This window comes from Actinia tenebrosa, unplaced genomic scaffold, assembly GCF_029948245.1.
Source record: "Actinia tenebrosa isolate PJP-AT-01 unplaced genomic scaffold, QUT_ActTen_1.0 PGA_scaffold8__29_contigs__length_14323225, whole genome shotgun sequence".
NCBI lineage: Eukaryota > Metazoa > Cnidaria > Anthozoa > Actiniaria > Actiniidae > Actinia > Actinia tenebrosa.
The window spans coordinates 10,549,749-10,570,180 of NW_028292585.1; the positions used below are offsets into that span (position 1 = coordinate 10,549,749).

The 20,432-nt window shown below is 34.9% G+C and overlaps 3 protein-coding genes across 5 annotated transcripts in view; 2 read left to right on the plus strand and 1 right to left on the minus strand.

Annotated features, from left to right (window-relative positions):
- The window catches only part of LOC116298444 (alpha-soluble NSF attachment protein), a 56,120-nt gene extending 39,763 nt beyond the window's left edge, over positions 1-16,357 (minus strand). The window contains exons 1-2 of one of the 2 annotated variants that reach the window (XM_089040708.1): positions 16,140-16,356; positions 15,962-16,041 (exon numbers count right to left, since the gene is read on the minus strand). In XM_089040708.1, coding sequence (XP_088896834.1) covers positions 15,962-16,041; positions 16,140-16,237 — 178 coding nt within the window. In that variant the 5' untranslated portion in view covers positions 16,238-16,356. Of the gene's footprint in view, positions 1-15,961; positions 16,042-16,139 lie in introns of both variants that reach the window. The other variant, XM_089040709.1, reaches the window with a different exon arrangement.
- Positions 1,362-4,781, plus strand: LOC148905153 (uncharacterized). The gene has a single exon (XM_089024056.1). The coding sequence runs from the start codon at positions 1,861-1,863 to the stop codon at positions 4,624-4,626; it is 2,766 nt and encodes a 921-aa protein (XP_088880182.1). The 5' UTR covers positions 1,362-1,860; the 3' UTR covers positions 4,627-4,781.
- A 60-nt stretch (positions 16,358-16,417) lies between the features above and the next one.
- LOC116298443 (ribosomal protein S6 kinase-like 1) overlaps positions 16,418-20,432 on the plus strand; it is a 104,034-nt gene continuing 100,019 nt past the window's right edge. For both annotated transcript variants that reach the window (XM_089024170.1, XM_089024171.1), the window contains exon 1: positions 16,418-16,640. In XM_089024170.1, the coding sequence (XP_088880296.1) occupies positions 16,554-16,640 (87 nt within the window). In that variant the 5' untranslated portion in view covers positions 16,418-16,553. The remainder of the gene's footprint in view (positions 16,641-20,432) is intronic.

Below are 20,432 nucleotides of genomic sequence, written 5' to 3' on the forward strand. Positions count from 1 at the left end.
CGAGCCTTTTTGATGCTTTTTTGTTGTAAAAGTTTAGAAATTGATGGTTTTCAACCATTCCCAAGAGAATTAAATAGCAAAAGACACGACGGCCATGTTGGAGGATATGACAAAAGAATTCATTGACAATTTTTTTGTTAAATTCCTCCAACATGGCCGACGTGAAAACTATCAATTAAGTAGTGGACAGTGGCGACTTTAAATCGTATCCTTGTTGAACAGAACTTTATTTGGATGTTCCAAATACAGAGATGTTGTCTCTGAATTAATTTAGTATGAGGTATATATACCAGCTTACTCTTGACTGCATGATCAAGCTGCTTATTTAGCTTTATAAGCTTTTCCTATTCTTTGATTGCACGTTACGTCATCGCGGCCATGTTGGTGCCATTTAACAAAAGCTTTCTCATTAGCATCCATTGTTAACGGCACCACAATGATCGCCATGTTTTTGTCTTTTGACTCTCTTGGGAATGCTTGCAACCAATCAATTTCAGTCTTTAAGTTATGAAGGTTTATACTTCCAATATGTTAGTGACTGTGAAGTCACCCCAGGCTTCATTAAATATAAAAATTTTGACTGGTTCATAAAAACAGTTTTTGAAAAGAATCATTATCAAACTCAAGGTTTCTACAATGTTTATCGTAAATCTGAAGTCTCATAATGGCTAGTATTTGGTATTAAAATTAAAACAAATACACTTAAAAGCCTGGGGTAACGTCACAGTCAGCAACCTAATGGAAGTATGAATCTTCATAACTTAAAGACGCAACATTCAAATGAAGAAGTATTTCACCATTCAACTATTCACTTTATGTAGAATCAATACTGAAAGTATTGTGTCGGGAATTAGGTGCACCTTAAAGGAATGCATCACAAGCAATTGCTCAATTGCCTTTTCATGCCCACTTGCAGCAATTTTTTTAGCAATATAATAATGATTAACGTGACTGATTACTTGAAATGAAGATACACACAATGACGCCTTTACACAAAAAGACAAACAAACAATGAAAGAAGGATTAAATTTTATAAAATCAGTATCATTCCAAGCTTTTTTTTCCCAACAGAAACAAGCTCAGTGAGTCTCAAGACTGTGTATGCTAATAAATAATAATAATTTTAATGATTTGTATAGCGCACCTAGTACTTGAGTATTCTGAGGCGCTTAACATTAAGAGAAAACATCAAATAATATCATTAAATAAACATATATGCTAAAGTTAATTACAAGAGAGGCAGTGGAGGAAGGACGTCCCGTTGGAGCTCCTACAAAGGAGCCATATTTCTTCAATTAAAACATAATGAATCTAAACTAAACTATCCAAGCCGTAATACTTTATTTTGGAGAAGCTGGAAAGATTATAAATAACCAAGATGACCTTATTTCTGCGAATGACAGCCAAACTGAGCGTAAGCGAGGAAGACCTAGAAAACCTGTCAATGAGAAGTCAACGATCACGCAAGTGGAACCGAGAAAACGAGGTCGACCTAAAGGATCCAAAAATAAAAACCCAAAGGAAAAGCAAGCTGCATCAAATAGACTAAATTCTTCAGCAGTTGATATCTCAATTTTACAAGAAAATTCTATAGAATACGAGAACGAAATTAAATATGTATCTAGTCAACCGAATCCATCAACGAATTTGAATATTACAAACATTAATCTTCTCCCAAGAGATAACGCTGAATGGATCGATAAGATCGATAAGAATACATGTAGATCTATTTCAATTAGTGATTGTTCTTCTGAAAGCGTGAGTAAGCCTGGTAATCTTCCATTATATACAAACGTTAACAAACCAACTACAATCTGCTGGGGTAAAAATTTAGAAGGCGTGGAAATTAATATTCCTACCATGGTCATACTAGAAGCTTACAACGAAATAACAACTTGGAGGAGAAATGTCTTTTTAGTTCCTTATGGGAGAACTGGTAGAGATTTTATCGATCAAATAACTTTACACATAGATGATTGGAATGCGTGCTCTGACAAACAGCATATTGCCTTAAAAGCTGCCTTTGTTCTGTTGGCTGTGGGTCTCCAAAAGCCAAATAAAAAGTCTAAAGCTAAAGAAAACCAGCGCATTCTGGCGAAACGTCTCGCACTCTGGAAGGTCGGTGAGCTCAATCAATTAATTCGCGAGGGGAGGATAATTCAAAGTCGCATGAAGAAACACAAGACCACATGTCCACCTGATCGATCAAAAGTCTTTGCAAAACTTGTGATGGAAGGACAAATTAACTCAGCATTGCGCTTCTTAAATGAATCAACAAACGGAGGCATATTACCACTTACAGATGACGTCATGACTCAACTCAAGGAGAAGCATCCTGAACCACAGCCAGCGAAATTGGGATCATTGCTATTCGGCCCAATTGATGATGAGATACCCGAGTCAATTTATAGTGAGATAGACGGTGATATGATCAGACAAGCAGCCCTGAGAACTAAAGGCTCGGGTGGCCCTTCGGGTATTGACGCTAATGGCTTCAGAAGAATTCTTGCCTGTAAGTCATTCAAGCAATCCTCCTCAAAGCTTTGTGAAGCACTAGCCACAATGACAAAGATCCTCTGTACAACATATGTAGATCCCACCACCATAGAGGCATTAGTTGCAAGTCGTTTGATACCGCTTGACAAAGGTGAAGGCAGCGTAAGACCCATTGGAGTTGGAGAGGTAATCAGAAGAATCATTGGAAAGTGCGTAATGAATGTGTCAAAGGATGACGTCATCGAGACCAGTGGCTCTCTCCAATTGTGTGCAGGCCAGAGATCAGGGAATGAAGCTGCAGTTCACGCAATGAATACTATCTTTGCAGCAGATAACACAGATGCCGTACTTCTTATTGATGCATCAAATGCTTTCAACTCACTAAACAGAGCTGCTGCTTTGCACAACCTCAGAATCCTTTGCCCTATTATTGCAGTTTATGCCATCAACTCGTACAGACAGTCAGCAAGATTATTCATCACAGGCGGGAAAGAACTCGTATCAGCTGAGGGAACAACACAAGGGGACCCACTGGCTATGGGTATGTACGCGTTGAGTACGCAGCCTCTTATTACAACATTGCAGGCTTTTTCTGAAGCCAAGCAATGCTGGTTCGCTGATGACGCTAGTGGTGTAGGAAAAGCAGCGGATCTTAAAAAATGGTGGGACACTCTTAACCAGTACGGACCAGATCTTGGGTACTTCCCCAACGCAAAGAAGTGCTGGGTTATAGTAAAGCCACCAAAAGAAGAAATCGTCAGAGAAACTTTTAAGGATACACCCATTAATGTAACAGTGGAGGGGCACAAACATCTTGGTGCAGTTCTTGGTTCCAGATCGTTTCTAAACGAGTACGTCACGGAAAAGATTGACAACTGGGTGAACGAGATCACCAAATTAGCAGAATTTGCTCTATCACAGCCACAGGCCTGTTACGCTGCCTACACGTTTGGCTTAAAACATCGCTGGACGTACTTTCTTCGCACACTTCCAGATATCTCAGACCTACTGAAACCTTTAGAAGCTGCCATCTCCGACGTGTTTATACCCGCCATGACACAAAAAGATTGTGATGAAGATGATCGCAAGATTTTATCGCTACCGACACGATATGGAGGTATCGGTATTACTAACCCGTGTATTGACGCAAAGTATGAATTCTCATCGTCAGTCAAAGTAAGTGCCCCACTTGTGGAGAAGATTATCTCCCAGTCTCACGAGTTGCCAGATGAAATTGAAGTGAAAACAGCAAAGCAGAAATGTCACACTGAGAAAGAAAAAGCATACAAAGATGCGTTTGAAAGCCTGAAGGAAAGTCTACCAAAGATTACAGCCAGATCCTTGGACTTAGCCGCAGAGAAAGGAGCATCAACCTGGTTAACTGTAATTCCTCTTAAGGAAATGGGATTCGACTTGAACAAGAGAGAATTTAGAGACGCTTTACGTCTCCGTTATAATTGGTCTTTCAGAGACATTCCATCAAAGTGCGTATGTGGTGAAGATTTCTCGGTCGATCACGCAATGATATGTAAACGTGGTGGATTCGTAATTCAACGTCACAACGAATTACGCAATCTGGAGGCTGAGCTTCTTAGCACAGTATGCAACGACGTAGAGATTGAGCCCTTGTTACAATCAATCTCAGATGAGAAACTAAGCAAAGGAGCAAACAAAGCTGCAGACGCAAGACTTGACATCCATGCACGAGGTTTCTGGGAGAAGCAACGTTCTGCCTTTTTTGACGTAAGGGTTTGTCACCCAAATGCAGATACGTACAAAGATCTAGATCTACCCAAAATCTACAAGCTACATGAAAATGACAAGAAGCGGAAATACACCGAAAGAGTAAACGAAATCGAACATGGAACATTTACTCCCCTTGTCTTTTGTACAACAGGAGGTATGAGTAAAGAATGCAAAACATATCACAGCAGGCTTGCTGAACTGATAGCCCGAAAGAAAGGTGAAGAGTACCACAAAACAATGGCATGGATTAGGGCCAAAACTTGTTTCTCTCTGTTAAGATCTGCACTTGTATGTCTACGAGGCTCAAGGACTATAAAAAGAACTTATAATGATATAAACAACATAGACTTAGACATTCAGGTTGCTGAAAGCGCCATTTTATAAATTTAGATTTTTAGCTTATTAACGTAGATTTTTAGATAAAGATACATAGTTATATATTTAATATATATTTCAATTTTCCTTATTAGTCAGTTTTTCATCTTATAATTCCTTCTTCTTTGTAAGTATTATATATTAACATATTCATATTTAAATAATGGACAAATTCTATTCGTTTTTTACAATCTTGAAAAAATGTATAAATATTTAAAAATTATTAATTATTGATTAGAGATTATTGTTATTATTAATTATTGATTAAAGACTATATGAATTTTAAATTACAAGAGATATAAATATATAAGATAAGATATAAGCACTTGAAAATAAATCTGATATAAATATTAATAATAATACTAATGTAAACAATTAATATTCGATGTAAAATCAATGTTCACATTTAGCAAATGATAAATATCTAAAAATCATTTATATTCAATGTGAAAGTCAATGTTCATATTCAGTAAGTAAGTAATGTATGATCTATATTTTATGATTTTTAAATTATAAGCAGATTTAAATAGATGAGTTTTTAAACTAGTCTTAAAATTGTCCAAAGTATTACACATACGGATGGGTGTAGGTAGTTCATTCCAGATTTTTGGTGCACGCAGCTGCAGCAAAAGCTCTATCTCCAAAGGTCTTGCATTTGGTACGAGGACATCGAGAAGTAGCAGGCCATAACTACGTAGGAAGTAGCGGTTGGGTGACTTCACATGCACAAGCTCAACAAGATTTGATGGCGCCTGACCTTTTAGAATTTTGAATACGAAGAGAGCAATCTGAATATGATTCGATGCTGTACAGGTAGCCAGTGTAGATGTATCAATGTTGGCGTAATATGAGAAAAACCGTGGTAGACGACAAGTAATACGCGCAGCTGCACTAAGTATTTTTTGAAGTCGATCAAGTTGATATTTTGGGATCTTATATAGCAACGAGTTACAGTAGTCAATAGTTGCCTCTTCTTTTAAGTAATTTCTTATCTGTCGGATATGATATAAAGAGTAGAAGGCTTTGCTATATACTTTGCCAACATGAACGTTCATGCTCATACAATTATCAAACCATGCACCTAAGTTGCATACAGAGTCAACAGGTTTGATAGAGCAGGGTCCTACTTGAATATTTTCAATGTTCACTTTAGTCAGCTGCTGTCGAGATCCAATTACGAGAAATTCGGTTTCGGTGTCATTGAGAAGAAGTTGATTGCTTAACATCCAATTTCTAATGTCCACAATAGAGGTCTCCATAGCTTTAACTGCTTCTTCTTGCGACTAATGACTATGATCTTGTTGCTATTACCGAATCTTGGAATCCAGTGATATATCTGACTCGGAATTGCTACCACGGGGATATGACGTGCTTCGCTTCGACCGTACCTCCCAAGATGGAGGAGTTTTGATCGCCTCTCACTGTAGCCTAGGCTGTACTTCCGTATTCCTGTCTGTTAGCAACTCTGAGTTAGAATATGTTGCAATAGAAGTTAATACTAATAACTTTGGCAAAGTGCTTTTCGCGGTCTTCTATAGGCCTCCGAGTGCCCCAGTCTTGTGGATTCAACATGGAAACAACATTAAATTTAGTCTCTTTAGTTAATATATATTGGGGCATTTTGCACTTTGCAGTATGTATGTCCTGATAATAATAATAACAATAACAATAATAATAATAATAATAATAATAATAATAATAATAATCTCACTACGAAATTCTAAGTAGAGAACTGAACGTGTTATTTGGACAGCAAGTAGCTAGCCTAACCATAGAACTCTCTCAGAAATGGATTGTTTCACAGAATTGTGAAATTGTTAAACGTTTTATGTGTTTGTAGTTCTAAGAGAGACTATATTAGTTTTTTTGAAGAACTCAAAGTTGATCTTAGCTTCATGTACTATATCCTCAATTGATAACTTTTAGTATATTTTATCTTTAATTTTTTTCCTGTTTCGTATCATACCCATTTTATAGATTATTGATAATTCTTTTTTATTATATAATTAACAATGAAATATCTATTTTTCTCTATTTCGAAAAATTGATATCTTCACACGTGAAAATAACATGTTATTTTCACGTGTGAAAATAACACCATTGCGATGGCTATTCAAAAATACAAGGAAAGAATTGCCTGAAAAAGCCAAAACATACTTCATTGATAATTATATAATAAACAGAATATTACACGGGCGCTTGGAGATACGAAATTTATCTTCTCGTGTTGAAAATCTCTCACTCGTTCGCTGCGCTCACTTGTGAGAGATCTTTTCAACACTCGAAGATAAATTTCTTATCTCCAAGCGCCCATGTAATATCCTCTATATATCGGGTGCATTATGGGTAATGGACTCGCGGGATTCAAAGCGGGATTAAAAGTACCAAAGCGTTGGCTGGCCTACTGAGTGATGTTTATGAACAGTGCTAAAGTCAAGAAGCGGGAACTATGTGTTCACTTTTTTAAAACCTCTACACTATTAGAAAATAATGTCATATTGTAAACGGTTTTATTGATGTAAAGTGAAAGATTGGAAGTTTTGCAATTGGTTGAGTTTAAAATCAGTTCTGAAATCGCTCTTCTTGGAGGTTTCGGTTGAGCTGAACTCAATTCTGAACTCGTTCTTCGCTTATTTATATGTACCCTTCTAAAACAATCAATCTTTCCGAAGACAGCAAAACCAAAACAGTTGGTAATATGAATTGTTCATGAGCTTCTCTGGGTAGGAGTATTGTTATTGTTATTGAGCATCAACTCAGTCAAATCTCAGTCGATGAACAGGCTGAATATAATTTCTAGATAAACAGAGGTTATTCTTACTTAAGAGAGGCATATTATTCCACTTATCCTCTGATATCTTAGTGATTCTTTGTGGTTACTTTTTCTTTTATTTCTCTCTCTCTCTCTCTCTCTCTCTTTTGGCTCAAGCTATTAAAAGCTTTGCAGTTTTATGCAAAACAAGTTCACTCACGCGAGTGAAAGTTTGAATATTAATCATCATTGCACTAAAGCCGTTTGTATTAATCAAATTGCATAAAATATACAGTGATTTATATTGAAAATAACGCCGACTGTCGAGTCCTAGGCAGGGTGAAAATTCTTTTTCTGGTTGGAACAAGAGGAGTTTGTTTTGAAAGGTAACTTATCTTTAAACAAAACGCCAGCCAACGCTTGGTACTTTTAAACCCGCCTTGAATCCCGCTTTGAATCCCGCGAGTCCATTACCCATAATGCACCCGATATAGACACGGCTTAAAAACGCGTGCGCATGCGCGAAAATCCCAAAAACAAAATGGCGGACGGTATAGCAGTATTCGTGCTTCAAAAACCTGCGACTTTGAATAATTTTTACAGCTTACTGGAAACCAAAATATCTAATTGGTCAGTTATAGTGTAATCTAAAAAGTACTTAGAGGGTGGCAGTGATGTTTAGAATGTGGTCAACATGACGGTTATCGAAATACGCTAAATTACTTTTTGGTACAAAAGTCGACAATTGTGAAACAAATTTATGTGGGTCATGTTTACGTTTTAGTCAAAAATAAGGTCAGATCAACATAGATAAGCTTAAAATTATGATATTTTTACTCATTAATATCTGTTGTAAGTAACTGCAAATGGGCATTGAATTTGAAGTTCGGCCGTGCTAGATTTTTCCTTTCAAAGTAATAAAATATTCGAAGTTAGACATATTAATAGTACAATCAACTATTGCTTGCTCAACTGGGACAATTGTAATCTATATTAGATTTTAACACAAATTTATTTCATTGGAATTCTTCAGATGTAGTTATTAGTACTTGAAAAATAAAGTTCTTCGTGATAAGACGTATTCGTGGACAAGGAGACACCTGTTTCGAAGAGCTGGTTTAGAGGAGCGCTAAGACTAAGGATAAAAGCTTTAGTCAAAGATGAAATGTTGTGATAAGAAGGATAAATATCTTCTTTTACTTTGGAAATCATTTTTATGTATCTCTGATCCTCGACCTACCCAAGTTCAAGCTTTAGTTAAAGGGTATTCACCAAAAACTCGGCAAAGATATTGGAAGATTGTCTTTTAGTTTGTACTGAATAGGCTTCACATTTTTCTGCAAAATTTCAAAACTGACTTTTTTGTTCTGATGTTTTTTAAAAATCTAAAGTTTGTTTTATTGAATTATTTTTGAGTGACATACTAGATCTGAAATGTCAGAAAACATTAATAGTGACAATTTTTTCTGGTTCTCCCAATCTTGTTGATTCAAAAACTAGGTTTGGGTTTACCAATTTTCATAATAAAACTTTAAACAAGTTTTCAATGTGAAACTATTTCAGCCCTTTTTGTATCATCTTTTCACAAGTAGGTGCTGGAATATTCTACTATAGCTTTAACCTAGCTATTCTGCATCTTGAGGGTGTTAGACAGAAGGAATTGTTTCAATAATGCTATATAGAAAAATCATAACCTGAAAGTGGTAATCATTAATTTTAATAAACACATATACAATGGAATTAATAAACCAACTTCTTTTTTTATATTTTCATAATATTTTCACAACAAAGGCTCACCCTCAATATCACTTATAAGGAACATTCAGTTCTAGGTTTAGAATTGAAAACTGATTCAACAAAAGGAATTCATGATGTACCAGGAAGGTAGAGTGATGTAATCATCTTATGGGTGGGATACAATCATACTCCTAACAACCATCCTATCATTTAGTATTTTAGTGTATCGAAACAGTTGAAAATTGGAAGATGGGGTATATATTTATGAGGCAATGTGAGGGGAAAATAACTATTAGCAAAAAAAAAAAAAAGAAAAGAACATGAAAAAACCCAATATTGTCTTTAGGAATTTTTCCAAGGCCTGTTAATTAAAATTTGCAATTGTGTATCATAAGGGTGCTTACAGTGTATTCCTTTACTCTATTAAATACATTGTATCTTTGTAGATGGAAAATCTATCTACTTTGGTTTTTAACTTTGGTAATATCATAATTCTCAATTCTCAGAAAGGAGAAAATGTATTCTAATTATTATGATCTATAACAAACAACACATGCCACTAGGTGTACTAAATATAAAAGAACCTGCTTGTGCACCATATGGGTGGGTAAAAACAGGGCAAAACTACTGATTAAAACTACCCTAGACTGTTATGAAAGTTGACTGATGAAATACACAATGCAAATATAATGTCGAGATCACTTACCTTTACAACCAACAATATACGATTGAATCAACTAACAAAAACAAGGAATCTGATGTATACATGAAACACTACTACACTGTGAGGGAATTAGCATTTTGGATGAACCCAAAAGCAAATTATGCCACATAAAGGGCTTTCTAGTCAGATTACAATTGATGAAGAATTTCATTATATCTAAACTAAACACGGATGTGAAAAAGCCAAAGATTCCAAATGTTGTTTCACCATGCCTCAAATGAGTACCTGATTATAACAGGTTTTTGATAAAACTCAGAACCTTGACAACTTCTGCTTGTCTATAAATGTAGCACTAACATTAAGTGGAAACAGTTTCAAAAGCTAACTTTTTTGTTTGTAGTTGTTTTAATATTCTCCTGTGCATGACTCAAATGTTTAAAGTCAAAGGAAAAAACATCCTAGCTAAACTGTCTGAAGATATGAGGAAGATCAAACTGAGTACTTTACATTAGAGATTTTCCCATATCTACTTAACATAAATATTAAAAACTTCTTTATTGATATTGTAGAAATATCAAAATTAAATGAAAAAAGTAAGATTGCCATGCAAGCACAAATGAAGTAGCATTTGATTAATTGCTAATATTGAGAATAATAAAAACCCTTTTCCTGAAAAAAATTATAATTTTTCTGAGGAAAAAATGCTTTTATCAATGGAAAGTTCGCTTCTGCTTTCAGACTAGTTGAATGATAAATATTCCCATTGTACGTTGTTGTTTTTTTCGCCAAGAAAAACCTAAAAGGAAGAATTATCTAGGAATCTAACACACGATATCGAAATTACAGCAACCCAGTTGAACAGATTTAACATAATAATTGGAGTAAAGCATGCTCATCTATAGTTTTGATTACATATTTTCAAATTTAAAGCACTCACGACTATATTTACATTATTATCTTGACAATCGAGCAGCATTTATAGGTCAGAACTTTGGAAAAGACTTAGAATAACGGCGCAATAATTGCATTTCTTCACTGTCTTTTTATTCAAATACATTACACTTCGATGACTTGTTTTTGTCCAAATAAGACTGAAAACAATACAATTAACCATTCACATAAGATCAAGATACTCATCTGACTTGTTTTCTTGATCAATTACGGCATTTAATCCAGTTATGTTAGGAAAAAAACTTCGATTTTTGGAAAAAAATAGCGCTCGACAAGAATTCTTTCTTGTCCGCCATTTTGTACTGACGCCCGCGCTAAATTCAGCGGAAAAGTACACTGCGCATCCTCAGTTAATATTTTGAATTAACCAATCACGCGTTTTTAAGCCGTGTCCCCGATATAGTTATATACTATATACTTGGTTAGATCAGAATTTCTGCATATCGCTGTATATATATACTGCGGTTTGCATAAACTTTGACCATTCGTGCATAATACAAGTATGTCAAAAGTACAAAAGTATATCAAAAAATAATTATGGGATATGATCCCTGATATTGTTTTCGAGTTGTTTATCACTAGAGCTTTCTGGAAAAAATATCAGGGATGACATCCCATAATTTGAAATATATTTTTGATATACTTGTATATATATATATAGATGGTCAAAGTTTATGCAAACCGCAGTATATATAATATATAAATACACCAAATCGCTAAAACTTTGACACTTTAACGATATATATATACATATATGCGTATCCCCCTTTTTTCTATTGTCTTACCTGGATTTTCAAGGAAAGACAATAGGAAATAGGGGATACATGTATATGTACATATATCGCTAAAATGTCAAAGTTTTAGCGATTTGGTTTTTTAAAGCGATTTGCAAAAATTATGCAAAAGTCAATAAAAAAAGTAAACAGGGCCTCTCTTAATGTATATGAATGATTCCTGAAATAAAGCACTCGGCCCGACTTTTAAACTAAAAACAAAATACAAAAGCAAAATATAAAAGCAAAATATAAAAGCAAAATACTTTGAATCCTTTGAATGTCAACAAGCATAAGGACATAGGGAGCCCAATCTCTGGAAAGTGCAACTAGTATCCACGAGTTCGCCAAAGGGCAGTTTGATTTGTTCTCTGTGTCTTTTCTTTCAATTTTGAATTCTTCTTTTTGCAGGCTGTTGTTCTCAAAGGTATTATTAAATAATAGCTTTCATTTATTACCAAAATATCAATTTTGGCAGTCTTTCACTGAGAATGTACTTGATTTCATATGATGAAATTTTTCTATGACACTAGGCAATATTCACAGAAAGAACTAAGATTTGGTTTTATGAAAGTCAGCGGCAATATAGTGTTGAATATATAGAGTGTTCTTAACAGGTTCTTATTTATAAGCCAAAAAATAGTTGTTCCTGATATGGTGTTTTTAATTTCATTTTTTTATGAAGTAAGTTATATTGTGATCCTGGAAGGTCTTAAGCATTTTAAAAATTCCCAATGACCCCTTAGCAGATATACTTTGTACATGCATGTTTGTTAAAGCTTTATACTTTTATCATAAGAACCTGTCTAATTTGTCAGGCTACAGTAGAGTACTAGTGGTTAATGCATACAGTTGATTCAAAAAGAATTGTCTTTGAACGGCTCAAGCCTACATGTACCTGACTGGGCTGAAAGGGAATATGGCTAAACATCACAGAATAGGTTAAGTAATGCTCCTAATAAGAACGATAGCGCTTTCTATTGTTCTGCGGCATATCGCTAGCCCCACATCAGAATTTTGAGATTTTTTACTGGGGATGTATCAACCTATGGAGAGATGTTTGTGAAAAAATATGAACTAAAAGTCGCTTCTTAAGACGTTTACTTTTGAGTTTGAGGTTTTCAACCAATCACAACACCCAAAAACAATAGAAAGAAAAAGCCTCAAATTTGTCATTTTCCCCACATAGAATTTCTGTCGTATTGAAGCACAGAAGATTTATCACTAAAAGGGAGTTTGTCAGTAGTTAAATATCACAAAAAATATACTTCTCCATTTTTCGTGTTTTGACCAATAAGAAGATTGGTTTAAACAATACTACAATTATCAATTATCAATTATCAATTATCAAAAAAACTAAATTAGAAAATATGTTTCAGTGCCCAATTTCGATATTAAGGATGTTCACAGGCATCATTCATGACCAGCCTTTCTACACATGAATTTAGAGTGTGAATCCTGATCCTGATGACGTTTCGATAGGCAAAGTATCAAGAAAATCCATTTTTCATTTCTTTTAAGCCAAATATCTCAGAAACCAATTCTGTGACCCCTAATACTTACAATCTGCATACTTTTAATTCAGAAATGTTCAAGGAAGTCATTTATTTGATGACCATGAATTTGTTTTCCCTGCATTTCTTTGGCTCAAATCAAATGGTAAATAAAATAAAAAACCAGCTAGAAAGCATAAAATTAGGAGGTTTTTGTTTCTACAGGCCTTCTGTGGAAGCTGTACATGTATATACTCAGAGATTCAACATTCGTTGCCAATGCAAGACTACCCAATTGGCCAACAATGTTTCTAATTTGTCTCTGATGTTCCTGTGTTAGACCTACACCAGCCACTGGCAGCTTTTTGGTACCAGCTTATCGATTCATAAGTCGTACATAGTTGCACGTTCAAAATGCTTTTTCTGCTGCAAATGATTAATTCCAGTTTTGATCTTCATGTGTTGCTGGAAGTATCACTTAACTTTTTAGTATGTTTCTTGTTATTTTACCACAACAATATTAGACACAGCTTGAAATAATATATCAAGTGTTTGTTCGTCAAGATATTTTTAGGTATTCCGACTTTCTGTGGAAAGGTATTTTGACTTTCTATTTGAGCTGTCAAATACCTGAACTCTCTGGAGCAAAATATTTGTTTAGCATCACAGAGGAATTTAGGGATATGTGAATTGCAGCACCTCCAATCGTTGAAGTAATGTAAAATTTAATTGTTTATCCATGGAGCTACATTCAGTATAAAAATGTATATGTATGTATAACATAAATTGAGAAATAAACTGGCTTTCATTTATGCCATGTGAACTGTACTCTGTCTCATTGTACACGGCCTGGCAATCCATATTACCTATTCTGCAACACCAGACTACAAAACATCATTTCAGATCAAACTGCAAGAGTCAATGATTATATTTTTTGCTTATTTTATCCCCCTTTTAAATATTTTAGAAAAAAGAGTTTATTTTATAATATTAGCGTTATGTTTCAGTGTTCTGACCAGGTATTTCTTTTAGGGGGTCAAAGGGCCCCCCGACTCAAAGTTTATAGGGGCCAATTAGAAAACTAGATGGGCCATTTGCAAAATCTTTAAATAAAGAATAATTTTACATTAATGTTTTTTGCCAGTAACTCTGTTGCAAATCTACAACGATGTAAGACAGTTTTATTAGTAATGATAACACAATAAACTTTCCCTGGGCAGCCATACTTGAGCCTCTATTAAACAAGATCAGTTTCAGCGACTTAAATACAAGATGGCGGCTGTGTTCAATTCGTGCCGTTTCATGTGGACTTTCACCTTGTTCATTGACAATATAATGCGACTTTTATTATTTCAAAAGTACTCTAAATCTTTTGAAACTATCAGGAAGTATTTTTTGGATAATTCATGCGCCCTTGGGGGCGTATAGAGTTGAAATTTGTGCGCCTTTTTTGTTTTTTATGCGCGATTCCCGCAATGGAGCAGCCTGGTATGAACACTGATGTTTATTTCAGTTAGTGTTTATAATTACTAAACGTTCATTGTTTTTACAATAAAAAACTGATTGCATTTTATGGTACTGTTTAAGTCTGTTAAACAATAAAAGTTATTTGTAAATTTACATCAAAGTCCGCTGTATTAAAACTACTTTCGAATATAAAAAATTGCATGGTTTAAGGTTTTGAACATCAAAATATACAGTATTAGCCTGCACTAACTCCAACTCCATTAACCTCAACCAAAGCTGCAGTCCACTCTGCTGCATTCTGATTGGATAAGCTACTACTAGGCTATTTCTTACTATCATTCACAATTTTTTGGAGTTGACTTGGGGGCAAACAAGTGGTTGACTGTGGGTCAACTACACTGTAGTGATTGTCAAATCATGTCAAAATAAGTCCACAAAGTATTCTTTCTAACTTTTCCTACGACATGAAACCAGAAAACAATATATACAGACAACCTCCAAAATCCAACAAGGCATTAAGATTAGAGATGTAATCAGGGAAGTGATGTCTATTGATAGCAATCAATAAGTTATAGCTCACTAGTAGCAAAAGGTGCTGACTTTGAAAGGCAAAACATTAAATTGTTGGTTGCATTGATATATTTGAGCGACTACTTGGAATTGACTAAAACAATTACAGGGCTGTCAACCCCCCGAGATATTCAGATCTTCAGAAATGATAGGGAAGGGACATGATGTCACAGCAGACAAGTATATAGTATTCATGATCGATGACGTCATTATAATGAATATGACATCACTTGCTTTGTAACATTTGATGTGATTGGTTTATTTCTGACCAATCAGATTATCGCTTATATTACAATATGGCCTGCTTGCAAAAACAGTGGTTTATGAGGAATGTTTTGATTTTGTTAGCGATGTAAAATAACACAAACAACACAAAATTATTGGAATTTTATGGTTGTGAAAGTTGAGTCTCACAAGAAATGGTCAGCTTCGGTGATCATCTGGGAGATTTGAGACTTTAATCTGGAGACCAGGAGATACGGTCCAAAATCTGGAGACTCCCAGTTTATCCGGGAGAGTTGACTGCCCTGCAATTAGTCCTCTCGCCCTCATGGCCTATGAGTCAATATTCGGGCTCGAGGACTATAATTGCTAAATAAACTACCACTTTAAATTCTATAGCCTGGCCCATAGATATATGCAGTCATAGACTGCCTATTTTTTCTAGTGTAGGTTTTATATAAGCTTACTCTACCCTTGAAACAATTTAAATATGTCTTAACCTTAGTATAAATTTTATCAAAATCTTTTACACACATACTTTTTAATATTCTAATACACATGGATTTTTAAAATTAATGTATGCTTGCTAATGAAACGCAGGAATCCGATCAGGCCCTCACTGAATAGAGATAGGAGCTTAGTACTAACTACTACACTGTAAGTCAATCTAGTAAGTAATATAAGAAAATAAATATGCTAAGAATCAAACACATACCGCTCCAATTCTTTGCCATCTTAAACATGTTAGCAGCTCGAACATAAAGATCTGCCGCATCTTCAAGCTTAGAGGCGCTCCTAAAATGTATGGCATGAATATTTATCAAAATTAGGTTAATATTTTGAAAAAACACCGTTCACTTTTTTCTATGGTTGGTAGAAGACAAGGCACTCACCCAAATAATCCACCGAAAAATCCCTGGGAAGATTTAACCTTCTTTTCTGCCTCAAGTATAAGTGCTACCCCTTTATCTTCGTTAGACATGGTAGACATATGTGGGTTTATAGCTCTTTGTTTCCTGTGAATGACATCCAAGTTTATAAGAATTTTTCTCTCTTAAACACTATGCTTTACCAGCAGGAAGCAGCCATTTGTGGTGACGTCACTAACTTGAGTCAGACCACTGCGCCTCAGTCTTTACCTGCCAGCGGGTTTAGTTCATATTCAGTCTAACTGCTGCATACTGTAACTGTCTTCCTATCTAATAGATGGACAGTGTAATGGAACATCAGAAGCTCTGAACATTAATGTGGCTTCTAATCGACACAAAATTGAATTGGGAATTATTTTTGTCGCATCTAAGTGAAATATGGCCGAGGATGAAATCAGATTATATGAGGTTTCAGACCCTAGGAAATCATTTGCAGGTCATACGGTCTACAGAGTATCAAGAAAGGTACGAAATTCTAATTCACTGACTTATGTTACATGTAAAGCGTTTAACGACACCGGAATACATACGCACATTACTCATACATGATTCCTTTTTTAAAAATATTAAAGAAAAATTCGCAGCTTTGTGTGAAGTTCATATGTATTATTCCTATAGTTTACACGTGACGTCATAGACCAAGAAAATAACAACTTAAAATTAATTATGAATGCTATAAACTCGATTCTTTGATATATTTTAGAGAAATATGATATGAGTTAGTGTAAAAAATTTCAGATCGTTGCATCGTTTTGTTTCCGAGTTGTGCAAATCTTATTTTCTAATCGGTTATCCTCACCTTACTCTCATAAGGTGTCTGAAAAGTCAAAGAAATAAAGACATTTTTTTGCCAAATCAAACAATTTTAGTGTTGTACAAATTTATAAATTAGTTTAGTACATGTTTGAAGTGAATTTGATAATTTTTTTGTCATTAGATATTTTTTTAAAATTTTGACCGCCATATATATCCAGCGAGTTTTCGCCGAACATTTACACTAAAATATCTGTAACTTCGTTCGCTCATAGCTCGTTTTAGAATTATCTAATGCTCCATTTTTTTGCTCAGAGTTGTATTATAAGTATCTCTACACGGTCATAAGGATTGTTTTTTGATTGGCCCCTAAAAATACTTTAGCACCAGCAAATACATGTGGTTGCAAACGAAGAATTCACACAGGTGTTCAAGCACAGAGTTTGTGAAATCGATGATCGATAACAATCATTATCATTTAATTACTGGGATACCTGTGGACCACAGTCATAAAATGTCTTTGTTTTTTTTTCTGTCTTCTCCACGACAAAATGGGAAAGTTGCACAATAGTACCCAGGGGTCTTCAGGAACCTAACCAAGAGACCTTTGCAGGCATCTGCTGTGGGGTTCCCGTCTATAGTCCAATCAATTATCATGTACCAGATGTCAATCAATGTCACTATGTTGTCAAGTGATTATGAGTGGGTGGAGCTAGCAGATCACGTGGCAGAGGTTTATGTCTACGCATGCTCTATTTTGTAGACTGCTGTAATTCAAGACAGCCAAACTAAAAATATAATTTATCAATTTCGTAAACAAGGATTTCAAGGCAAGAAGATACCGATGGTTTCGAAGCGATTGTTTCTAAGAATTTTCAATGAACTTCATGAGCAATAGCTTGTTTTGGTTTACTCTTCATGATTCATCTACTCGAGCAGCATTTTCTGCATGAACGAGCGAAGATCGAAAAGGAGAACAGGTTTCAAAGAATTTATACGATAAGCGATACTGCAAATTCATTCAGCATGACAATATAGATAATCTTATAAGCTACATTTATGTATTTATATTAACTGTTTTGGCTTCAAAGTCTACTCTCAAAGGAACACAAGGTACATAGCAATATTTATTTTAAGTTTCTATTTGGTCTAAGAAGCAAAATAGACAATTTGCTTAGCACATTCCAGGGTTTGATCTTTGCTGTTCGAAGCTTTATGATCTTCTCTAATTTTTCTTCAAAAAAAATGTGGTGATCTTCATTAAAATATATCTATATATTATAAAATTATAATATGTAAGGCAATGAGAGAGGTCTGGAGCAAATATTAGCCCGTATTTATGTTTTAAATGAAGCATTTTGATTTTAAAGCGAGCTATACAATGCCCAAGCAAATGTGCATGTTTATGCTCGAACAATGATGTTGAGACCATATCAGCACTGTCATCTGCTCATGATCTGGTACAGTAGAGTTTAGAGGGATTTTGAGGATTTTTTTGCAGAATTAAATGATAAACAACTTAATTATCAGTCGGATATGCATGATGCGGCTGTACATTTTTACTCATCACTTGTATTTTGGTTTGCCTATTAAGGCTTACCAAAATACTCTGTGACTCGTAAAAATACACAGCCATTTATCAAATGCTTAGCCAACTGATAACCTCTATTATATCAATTGATGACATTTAATCGATTAATATTGGAAATTAATTGCTTGTATATACCATTGATTGTGAACCATTGTAATCAAATAACATTGGTTTTTAATAAATTTCTTTTTACAGTGGGAGCGCTAAAGATTGACCACATTTAAATGGCATTTGCATACTTCTACGCACAGGCTCTGTATGTTAAACCAACACATTTTGATGGTTTATTTTACCAAATAAGGTGTGCAAACGCTGGTTTGGCAGTAAAAAGCTCATGCATAGAAGTATGTGAATACAATACATTTTTGCTCCACAGCAAATAATATGATGCTGTCCCAGCTAGCGTTAGGGGTCGTTTACATGATACCGGAATGGGTTTCATTCCAGAACGAGTTCATCCCGGTTGCCATATATTTCTTTGTATTTGTTTACATGATACCAGAGCAAAATTTCATTCCTGAACAAGTCACTGATCCGGAATGAGTCATCCCGGTTTTCATTCCGGAACGAAACGCTCATTCCGGAACGATTTCCATACCGGTATCATGTAAACGTGGAACGAACACTCATTCCGGAATGAAACCACTCTCTGGGGAGAATGAAAGGAATAACACATGCGTATCAAACATTTCAATGTGATCATAGCTTGAACTCGTTATGTGAATTTTTCTCATGTAAACGCTGTGTGAAATTTCATTGTCGTTCCGGAACAAACTCATTCCGGTATCATATGGAACGGCCACTTATTCCCCCTTCCAGGGATACTAGAAATGACTCTGAAAGTTGGCCATGTGCAAAAACAGTCCAAAACATTACCTGGTTATATTAGCTAAACATACTCCCTGAAAATTATTTTTTGGGTGCTTGAATTCTACTTGAATTTTACAGTGCGACTATCTCCAACCAAAGCCATGTACCTTGACAAATTTTTCACAAATTATCCAATAGTGTTTGAGTATTTAGACAATAGATTAGTGGCAAATTTTGAATTTGAATATTCTTCTGTTGTTCCTGTTGGTAAAACTAAATGATGAAGAAGAGCTTGTAATATATTATTTTCTTCGCAAATTAGTGATTTTTGTCACCAAAGATATAGAAAAATAGTAATGTACGACAGGAAAGCAAATTAGAGACCACCCTGGTGCAAATCCTGAGCAGGATCCTGTTTAGGATCCTAAAGGATCCTAACCAAGATCTTGTACAGGATGCTGTTTAGGATCATATTCAGGATCCTATAGGATCCTACAGCATCCTATAGGATCTTAAACAGGATCCTAAAGGATCTTGAACAGGATCCTGTAGGATCTTGAATAAGATCCTACAGGATCCTATAGGATCCTATAGGAATCCTGTAGGATCTTGAATAAGATCCTACAGGATCCTATAGGATCCTATAGGATCTTGAATAGGATCCTATAGGACATTGACCAGGATGCTTTAGGATCTTGGACAGGATCCTATAGGATTTTGGACAGGATTCTATAGAATTATATTCAAGATCCTACAGGATCCTGTAGGATATTGAGCAGGATCCTACAAAAAATAGGATCTTGATTAGGATCTTATAGGATCTTGAATAGGATTGTATAGGATCTTGAATAGGATTGTATAGGATCTTGAATAGGATCCTATAGGATCTTGAATAGTATTCTTTAGGATCTGGAATAGGATTCTATAGGATCTCGTATAGGATCCTATTCAAGATCTTGTTAAACTTCTCCAAGATCATACAAAGGATCCTATAATATTCTAGATTTTGAGACATATATTAGAATGCCAAATTCTTTTAAAACTTGTTTATTTCTAAACATATTAAAAACAACCATATTCAATATCCTATTGACTATTTTCAG